The sequence below is a fragment of the Typopeltis vanoorti genome, chromosome 22 (assembly GCF_054136105.1).
Source record: "Typopeltis vanoorti isolate ZY-2024b chromosome 22, IOZ_Tvanoo_1.0, whole genome shotgun sequence".
NCBI classification, from domain to species: Eukaryota; Metazoa; Arthropoda; class Arachnida; order Uropygi; family Thelyphonidae; genus Typopeltis; species Typopeltis vanoorti.
The window spans coordinates 23,668,585-23,679,648 of NC_143570.1; the positions used below are offsets into that span (position 1 = coordinate 23,668,585).

At 34.2% G+C, this 11,064-nt stretch overlaps 1 protein-coding gene across 1 annotated transcript in view; it reads right to left on the reverse strand.

The window, feature by feature from the left end:
• Positions 1 to 815: 815 nt before the first annotated feature.
• The window catches only part of LOC150094218 (glycine receptor subunit alpha-2-like), a 34,812-nt gene continuing 24,563 nt past the window's right edge, over positions 816 to 11,064 (reverse strand). Inside the window, exons 3-6 of the mRNA XM_090412265.1 lie at positions 8,176 to 8,258; positions 7,905 to 8,039; positions 6,837 to 7,201; positions 816 to 2,990 (exon numbers count right to left, since the gene is read on the reverse strand). Of these exons, the coding sequence (XP_090268391.1) occupies positions 2,817 to 2,990; positions 6,837 to 7,201; positions 7,905 to 8,039; positions 8,176 to 8,258 (757 nt within the window). The 3' untranslated portion in view covers positions 816 to 2,816. The remainder of the gene's footprint in view (positions 2,991 to 6,836; positions 7,202 to 7,904; positions 8,040 to 8,175; positions 8,259 to 11,064) is intronic.

Genomic DNA, 11,064 nt, shown 5'->3' on the forward strand with positions numbered 1-11,064 from the left:
GAATCAAGTGATTAATAGCTGTCTTCCAACGCAACTCGTGGAAAGGCTTCCCAAAAAATCGCAGTTGTCATTAGCGACAGATATTGGTATACATACTATCAATGTTTTGAAAAAATATGTTCTCTTAACAACTATTGGTGTCCGAATAGTTCTCAGGACATAGTGTATCTGATATCTGAATATATTAGTATTTTTATTCATCACAAAACCATTAATTACAATCACCTATGAAGTTTCTGTACGAGCAAATGTAATCGATTCATTTTCAAAATACTACGACTATCTGAAATAACACAGAAATGTTGTATTTTTTAAAATTAAAGTTTTATTATGATCACGTCTATTTTATACCTAAACATAAACGATTTACGGCAACAAAACTACAAAACTAGCACACTGTGTGGCATAATACAGTTTTCTGAGTGAAAAGAGAACAATGTTCAAGAATGCATATCAGCAACAGAGTGTGCTTTTACTGTTTACATTGAATGCATACATTACGATGACATTCATTATAACTATTAAATTCAAACTATACCTGAATCAAAAGTAGCATCCTTGCACTACTCCTCAATATGGTCAAGGATGATATACTTTTCTTTCCAATAAGACAACAGGAGAGTTCATCACCATGCTGCAACGATTTTTGCCTAACTAATGTACTGATGTTCTCGATCAAATCCGTGAAGGTTCAGACATTTCAGAATAAATATATATATATATATATATATATTCTGAAATATATATATATATATATATATATATATATATATATATATATATATATATATATATATATATATAAGGGGAAAAAAGGGGCCTTCTGAAAAATAGTGTATAAACAAAAACTTAAATATGTTTCTGTATATAGCTGACAAAAAAATAATAAAAATAACTATCGTATGAAGCTATTAAAATTGTTTCACTATTCCAAATGAACACTGTGTTTATTACTATAAGAATTTTCTTATTAATATAGCCTGTATTATATGAAAATATTTTCGTAATACGTTATTGTTCCGCTTAAAATGTTGTCAACTATCGCAGTGTTATTCATCGAAAAATGCGTTGACAATAATATTGTGGCAACTCTGTCATTCCTAGTTATTTCTTTCCATCTTTTTAAAAGAAGACTGAATAAAATAACTAAGAATGACTGGGTTGCTAAGGTAACTTAAAATTATCTGGAATTCAACAACGTATCATTATTATTTATAATTATCTGTACAAATTAAGTGAAGATTCTTACTTGAGACTAAAACTACTGTCAGCTATTGTAATTTCTCTGTTTTTGCTTGTAATGATTGTCGCTCGAACGATTTTACGGCATCAATTCCGGTAACCAAGCAAATCATTCAACGTTTCGTTTTGTATAATAGGATGAACCGCAGCAGTATGAATAGCTTTAAATTTTGTTGCAGCTTGTCACGAAATCTAGTAATCAAGCCTTAATGATCATTTTGATATTCAGAACTGTAAAACAGTCGAAAAGGATATGACAGATGTTATAATAAAAGTTAGCATTGTTCAACTAGGCTTGCAGTTTTTAAAAATAAATTGAGTCGATAAAGCGAACGCTCTAACTCAAGATACAAAGTATTTTGGAGTAAAACTAAAAAACCGACTAGCATCAACACTGTTATATCTTGGTAAAACTGAATTTTGCACTGTGTCTTCCTTATTAATCACTCTAATTTTAGGTCTTCAACATTCTCTCATGAAATGTCAGCGATGTGCTAATCGAGCCAATCCTAGAGAGTACGATGTTGCAACAGAATACAGTTATAGTGTTCCATACTTTACATCGAAAAAATTACATGCGACACTGAACTACTATTTGTTATCTTTCTAGGGATATTTTTGAATAAAGGCTTCAAGCGTTAAGATGATTTATTACTCCTATGTATTTCGTTCAGTACACGAGCTTCTTTCAGGGAGAAGACTAAAAAACTGGTAACAATATTTAATTTCTGAATGCAAGAAAGAGTCATACAGCATGCGTATAATATCACGTGTCTCGGTCATAGCTGTCCAAAGTGATTGCTGTTAACTGTTTATAATTTTTATATTTTAATTTATTTATTATTTTTAAATTAATTAATTATATATCTCTTCCCACGTCTCTGAACTCCAATAGTGTTTCCTCCTACTAGACAGCTGCGACATTATACGTGATATTATACGCATCTGTATGACTCGTTCTTGTATTCAGAATTTAAATGTTGGTACCGGTTTTTCTGCCTTCTCCCTGAAAGAAGCTCATGGGATTTTTTGGCAGTTTTGTTTAAAGGGACATTTTTAAATGAATCATTGCGGATTACGAACGAAACAGCTGAGATTGTGAGGTCAGTGTATTAGGCGTGTAAATTGTGTATGCTTCTGATCAGTTTATTGTTATTCAGGATAAAAACCCAAGTTTCCGAGAGAAAAATCCTGCAACTTCCGTATTCTGAATTCTGTCTTGGACGCGAATACAGACCCAGGTCTTTCCAACCAAAGGGTATATTGTCAATACCCTTTAAACGAGTAAATGGTATATTATCATATATACAATTAAATTAATCCATGAATGATTCTATTAAGAAAAAAATGTGATTTTTGGTTTGTCCTCTTACTGTACGTATATATTCTTTGTTATTTTTATTCGTTTAGGATCGTCGTATAAAGCATTATTTTGAAAGCAATCCACCTTCGAACTGTGATGACTGTTTCTTATGTTGCCTCAGGTAAACTGAACCGGTTGCAATGAGTGGTGCGTCTTCTTCTATCTTCTTTTCCATTCTTCTCCAATTCAAAAGCATTGCTCGTTCCTTTCCTTACCGAACATACTGGTACCAATACACAGTGCACTGACATAAAAACGCTGCAGGAAAAAGAAATCTTGATGCTATATCTATTCTTTCTGGCGTTATGCGAACATTCTTCTTATTCTTCTTCGTTTTTTCTTCGTTTACTGTCCATCCTTTTGCGGATGTTTCTTTATGTGAGGCCTTTAGGAGGAAAAAAATCAGATTAATTTAATTCATGATTCATAATTTTATAATATTATTAAGTTTTATTTATTTGTCGTATATATATATACACACACACACACACACACACACACACACACACACACACACACACACACACACACGCACGCACGTATTAAGAAATTAGATGTTATTAATAAAATACGGAATTAATCTTTAAATGATTTCCCATTTTGGGAGGGGAGCGGTATCAGAAAAATTTACAGTCTGTCACAAAGGGAAGAATGAATATATGAAATTATATCTAGTTAGAGAGCCAAAACATTTTCTATAAATTTGTAGATTTTTTTACGACAGCAACTTATAAGCATCTTTTTATATTGGTCACAGGAATAAGCAATCCAGCGCTTCACTTATACTCACTGACCAGGAGGATACTTCTACAGTAGTGTCCTTTGTATATCAAATATGTTTATTACCTGTAGACCAAAGGAATTTATTTATTGCAATTACATTTGTACTTATACCAAATATTTACTTATTGAAAACTATTTCAATTGTTGTATGATTATAAAAATGTTTTGTTGGTTTCATATATATTTCATTAAATTCAGTATGAATAAGTTCCCTCCCCCCCTTCGAAATCGATGTCCATATTCATTTCGGCATATAGAGGTGAGTTCTTAATAATTTAACATATTGATTCAGAGATGAATATTATGAATATTTCAAACATATATTTACTTTGCATCATTAATTACTTATGGAAAGTTCATCTTTTGGGTGAAAAGAAGTATTCCTTGATGCACGAAACGTGAAGGTCAAAAAAAGGTTTCGAAATAATTAACGTGCTCTTAGATATTTCACAATGCCTTAAATTTTACGACTATCAGCCGATAGTCGTAAAAGGTGATGAAGCAAGAGGAAGATGAAGAATCATCATTATCATATGAAGCATGTACGAGCAATCAAGGACGTGACAAATCGAAGAAAATCTCCACAACCTCAAGCTTAGGAAGGTCACGAGTGAGACAACGTAGTAAAAAATGATTGCAGAGAAATGTCTGAAAAGGTGTAAATGTAAAGTAAAATGAAGCGTGCGTGTAGATTAAAATTTCTAAAGGTAGAATCATATTGTTTCTGGTAGAAAAAGTAGTGGCAACAAAAAAAAAAAAGAAAGAAAGAAACCGCTCCCTGTGTATTATTTTCTCCGTATGCAACTAGACTTCAATAAAGCTTGATACTGATCAATAACTCAGCCACTCCAAGTATAAATCTAGATGAACTATTTAGGTATGTAAAATTGTCTTCTCGCAACTGAACGCATAAAAATCCTCTCAAAAATCCTCATGGAGTTTTAATAGTACGACTAGATCTTGAAGACGCATTAGCGTCTCTTGGTGACAGATGCCTCGTTTGTATGAATGACATGTTGTTGGGATTGAATGAGAAGGAAATCTGTGGATAGAGATAATCAGAGACTTGAGATTCAAATTTAAACAAGCTGACATTACTTTCCTTGAAGACAAATGGCAAAGATTCTTGAATAATGAACGAAAGAGCTTCCAAACTTCCAAACAAATATCCTGTTTTTTTTGGGGTAAAAATCCTGCAAACAAAAATCTTGTAAAAAGTATTCAGAAATGACTGAATGTGACTGAATGTCAAATTACTAAGACTTCATATCTAATAAAATGCAATTTATTAAAGAGCATACTAAAATGTTCAGGATAATTTTAAAAATATGTCGTAATTATCAGAATTGATCTAAAAAGATAAAAAAAATGAAACAATATCAATTCACTCTGGCTTCTTTTACTTTCATCCTTAAAAATATCAGTACGGAAAGAAAGCGCAAGAGGAAAAGACGCAAAAGTATGAAAAGAAACAAGTTGATTCTCTCCCTCTTTCTGACCGCCATAATTCCCACCATCACATCGTCCTTACCCAGCTGACTCAGCCTTAACCCCATCATCGGTAAGTAGTCTTAATTACATAATTTATTACTGCAGTATGCTTATTTAGAATTATTGAAAAACGAAATAACTAAATAAAATATTTAAATCTTTATAAGTAATCCTTGTAAATTCCAGATGATAGATTACTCAGAGGAAGATTGATTTGAAATTCAAATTCTTATCCCCTCCTGTAATAGCAATAGAAGGGCGAAATTTGAGAAGGGCGAAATTTGAGAATTTCGCCCTTCACACTACAATTTTAAAATTGTAGTGCGAAGAATACGACTACACACTACAATTTTAAAAATTTTATTTATATATCAGATAAGGAAAAAAAAAGTAAAATGATCTAGATGAGTCATCCCCTAATAGCTGTATATTTTAATGCTTAAAAAATTCTGAAAAAATTATTCAGTAATCTACCCCTCCTTTTTCCCATTAATTAATCCCACCATGCAGTTAATTAATTGGGAAAAATGAAGTTTTTTGAATGCATTTATGTGGCTTTTTCATTGCCGTTGCACTGCTTATTGAAAGACCAAAGTATCTAGGGTATACAAGTGCTAGAGGTTATCATGCTTTCATGAGATTGACATAAAAAAAAAACATTGCTGCAAAATTTAATTCAGTTATTTGTTTTCTTTCCGATCTGCATCACGATTCAAAATATTTCCCCTTCATTTCTGCGGGATATTGTCTTCAAAACATTTTCAATCTTCAGATGAAGACTACACTCTGAAATGTAACTTGAAAATTGTTTATATTAATTACTAAAAATAATGAAGAAAGAAAATTAGCCAAATGCAGTAAACTAGGAATGATATTGTACAGCACTATATTAGTCAAAAACAACTGCACTGCATTATAATATATATCATATTATAATTATGCTAGAGTATAACTCGTCTTAAAAGGGCGGGTAACTGACTTTAACATCACACAACTGGCATGTGCGGTCCTTGATCTATTAGTTTCTCCCAAACAGATTTTTTGAGAAAATCAAGAATAAAAAAAAAAGCTTGATTTCCAAAGAACTCTCAGATCGCAAGACACTCGATAACCGCAAATTACTCTGAACCATGGTGTACCATATTATCGCTTCACAGTCGGCATGAACCAACAGTTCTCATCGCTGCAAGCTGTTTGTAATATCAGTTGAATTTTGAAAAAACTGAAGCTTTATAATTTTATACTAGCTTTTCTTAAATGCATTTGTTACGCATACCATAGTCACCATGAAAATTTCTTCAGTAGTTTTAAATGCTTGCATGATTTCTGAAAATGCTTATGTCACAGTAAAAGAGTGGTAATTTTTTATGCAGCTAGACAAAACTTTACAATATGATAATTATAACTGAAGTATTTCTAACGCCAAAAGAGCCTTAATATTCCCAATGGGTCAACTTAATTTTACCATGTTAAAAATAGTCAACTTAATTCTACCACGTTATAAATGGTCAACTTAATTCTACCATTTATAACATAATGGTAGAATTAAGTTGACCCATTGGGAATATTAAGGCTCTTTTGGCATTAGTTTGAATCCACCATTACTTCAGATGCAAATTACGTACGTTGGTAAGCGATTTTAACAGCAGCAATTTGTAATATGGTGAAGCTCACATTGTTTTATAATAATGGAAAATGCACTTTAATTTACAAACCATCACACTTCACTCTAGCGTGTGCACACAATTCGTCCTTACAGCATTGACCAATATTTCATAATTAAAGAGTGATCGATGCACAAGCAAGTTGTAAAATAAAATTGTATTATATCAAATTGTATTTGATTAGCGTCGATAACTTTTGACTTTTATAATGAGACATTTGTAACTGACTTTAACAAACTGTTAGCAAACCATACTAAATGTACTAACACAAAATCCTTTTAAAGGCATATTACCGAATTATTGACCTCCGAAGCCTTTTTCAAGGCTTCTTCCTTTTTCTTCAGTTGTCTGGACAAGACTATAACAACAGAATACTCCAGCAGGCTGCCAAAGACGAAACCGATGCAACCAGACATCCAGATGTTCAGAGCTACGATGTAGGACACATTTGGTAACGATGCTTGATACTGTTTAGTAACAACGGTAAGGAGACTGGTGACACCTAGAGTGATTCGAGCAGGGACAGCGTCTGGCGGGATCCAAAAGGTTAACATAGACATAAGTACTATTAGGATGGTCGGGATGTAAACATTAATCATGAAGAAACCAATCTGACGCTGCAAGATCAGAGTTCCCTTGAGACACGAAAACACTCTTCCTGTGAAAAGAATATTGAAGAAATAAAAAAGAATTAAGAAATTAAGCAAATTAGAGAAATACGGCGTAATATCTTTAAAAGTTTATTTTTATATTTAATAAACTGAATCACTAAACATCATACATCAGCATAAGATTGATTAACGGATTATCAAATAAAAACTTAAGAAATCTCTAGAGATTTCTGCTGGAAATCTCTATTTTGGGGATTCTGCTGGAATCCCAACTAATAAAAAAAAATTCAATAAAATCTGACTATGGAATTCAGTCTGTAATGTTCCATGTTGGGAATGCTCTGACCTCCTGGTCTCAAGAATCCAAATATGAAAGATAGTGTGATGACCAAGTTTTCTTTCTCTTCCTTTTTTCGTCAGTTTGTGTAGTCTTCCTGTTTCATGAATTTCGAGATTCTAATTGCATTCAAGATGCAATTAGCATCTCGAATGTTTTAATTCCTCCATAGTTAATTGATGTAATATGGCGGCCTGATAACACCCCATTGGAAGGTGGGGGAGGGGGATTAAACTCTGGACAGCGTTCAGTTTCCGATATTGTCATTAAGCGCGCATTGTTTACCTTAATACTTCCTGGCTGATAAAATGATTTGTCACAGATACGCAGTATTGGGAAAGATTACACATCATAATGTGATTTTCTTTTTTCTGTAAAAAAATTAAACTCGTTAGGAATAAATGTTTCCTTACCTCTTCCGTAATTTTTGTGGCAAGTACCCGTTATATACTTTTTTACGTTAAACTCTGGAAGTAGCACATTGCTGCTCGCACGAAAGGCGCCTGGATAGGTCCACTTCATGTTCATTCTATCTTGGGTCTGAGACACTACAAAGAGGAGGTTAGTTTTAATAACATCATTCAGAAAGAAACATTTGAATTACATTGTCTGCGGACGATACATTAAATCTACAAAGCTAGCACTCCGCAACAATAGTTATTACAAGAAATGGATAATACTTACGACTCATTAACATGACTTGACACTCTTGAATATCGTGAGGAAATCTGTGTAGACGCATCTCACAACCCAGTTTTAATGTCAGCCTACGAGAGAAACCAGAACAATGATTTCCGAAGTGAAGGGAAAGTCAAACATAATAATCGTATTTATTTTTATTTTTATTTTCAGTTAGTCAGTGCCGGATGCTGAAGTGCGTGTAACTTTGAATATGAAACCTTCTTGTTACCCAAATGATGTTTAACTTCATTACTCAGTCGTTCAGCTTAATTGCTTGAACTGATTACTCTGTCTACATACTAAAGAAAAAAAGAAAACAATATAATTCGAATTTTGTAGACTGAAGGCATACTAACTATAGAACGTTATCGAAGACAGAGTATATCGTCAGTGTTTTTCTACGAGGAATCGTGTACTTAGGCGATTCATACAAAAATGATCATTTTTTTTATGTTGCTCTCACTCACGAAAGGTTATTTGAAAACCTACAGTACATTTTGTATTGTGCATGGTCTAAGGATTTTTTCTACTTATATGTGTGTGTGTGTGTGTGTGTGTGTGTGTGTGTGTGTGTGTGTGTGTGTGTGTGTGTGTGTGTGTGTGTGTGTGTGTGTGTGTGTGTGTGTGTGTGTGTGTGTGTGTGTGTGTGTGTGTATTCCTGAGCTTCTACTTGGTTGTAATGGTACATTTTAAAGAATAAATATTTAATGACTTAAACCGAGGTAAAATATGAAGTTTTAATGAAAATGATACAACTAGTTTCAGCCATTTACAGCCTTCTTCAGGTATCCACTAAAGGTAGAACACAGTAATAAAAATTGAAGTTACAAAAAACTGAGAATTACAGGCAAACAATGCAATACATAATTGACACAAAAACGTTGTATTTTTCAAGTTGTTCTAAAACTCATCACTGCAGCGAAAAGTGTTTACAGATTTATCCCAGCAAACTGAGTGACTCTGTAGATCATCATGAGGATTGTTTGAGAAAAGAACATGACGATAGGACAGATGCATGTGATCTTTTATAGGAGATGTCTCTCTTAGGAAAAATTATGGAGTCCAGGGAAATCCTCCTTGATCCTGAACATTTAAACAGCAATTTGAGTTACAACATCCCTGATAGCCATGCTGCTATCAGTAAGTTTTGCAAAATACCCCTCTACAGCTGCAATTACCTCCTGATTCGAATAAATACGCTGACCAGTGAGGAAGAGTTTTAATTTTGGGAAGAGATAGAAGTGGGAGGAAGCAAAATCTGGGGAATACAGTGGATGTTCCAACAATTCATAGTGCAGATCCCTTAATTTTCCCATTGCCAAAACACCTTTGTGGGCAGGTGCATTGTCCTGATGAAAGATGATGTTTTTCTTGTGTAAACCGGGTCTTTTCTCATAATTTTTTCATCTAGTCTGGTCAAAAGATCGGAATAATATTTCCCAGTTATTGTTTTAACCTTTTCAAGATGATTAATAAACAAAATGCCTTTAGCATCCCAAAACACCGATGCCACGACCTTTCCTGCTGATGGAACCAACTTTGTTTTCTTTGGCGCTGAACAACCGGCTTCTGTCCACTGTTTTGACTGCTGTTTGGATTGTGGTGTGTAATGGTGAATCCAAGTCTCATCCATAGTAATAAATCGACGCATAAAATCAGTTTTATTCTTGTTAAAACCCTCCAAGCACTGTTCAGAGATTTTCATGCTAGTGCGTTTTGATCTGCTGAGCAAGTCCGGCACCCATCTTGTGCAAAGCTTTTTCATTTTCAATTCTTCATGCAAAATATATCCTACACGTTCTTTTGAAATGCCTATAGTCTCAGCAATTTCACTTTCACGCACTTTGACTCGTCGGTCAACCAATACCATTTCGTACACTTCATCAATGATTTCTGGTGTTGTTACACTTTTTGGACATCCTTCACGTGGATCACCTTCAATGCTGGTATGGCCACGTTTAAACTCGGCAGCCCATTTCATAATTGTCGAAAACGAAAGAGAAGAGTGTTCATAAACTTTTATGAACTTCGAATGAATTTCTTTTACCGTTACATCTTTTACCATCTTTTACAAATACTTTTATAACCGCACGATACTCAATTTTATCCATTTCAAGGGATACAGACAACAGTTTTGCTTCAGACAGCTGTATAAAACAAACTACTTGATAGAATGACTTGCAATTATGATTTGATCAATGATTTCTGGTGTTGTTTGGTCTGTTGCATATGACAGATGCACCAACTTAGAAAAAAAATCTTGCCGACAGTGTTGCCATCTATGGTCGAGGCCGAGACCTTTTCAGAACACCTCAGATGTTTACACATGATAATATGTACATCCACAACTGTCAGTGGAATCTTCGTCGAATAAAGCATCAACGACGGTATATTACATGCTCGGAATGGGCACCTTGCGCATGCAAAGGTTCTCTGTCATCTTGGAGAACAAGGGTTGAGACATCTGCTGAACATATTGTGCAGTTTTATCCCTTAGTTCTTCAAGGTTTGAACGCGGATCATGCTGGAATACACACTTCTTCAACATACCCCAAGCGAAGGCATCAAGCGATGTGAGATCAGGAGAACGTGAAGACTACGGGAATTCTGTGAACTTCGAAATGAGCCTCTCTGGGAATTATTCTGATAAATATACCCTAGAACCACGTGATAGGTGCTAGGTTGCTCCGTCCTGTTGGAATACCTGTGCACGAAATGGAATTTTTTGCACGCCCATATCCTATGCAAATCCTGGGTGAACGGAACTAACACATTTTCGATGTAGCATTCGCTATTCAAGGTCAGGGTTCCATCACCCTCTTCAATGAATTAGGGCCCAATTATGCCATGGCCGGAAACCGCACATCATGTGGTGACATTTCGCTATGAAGT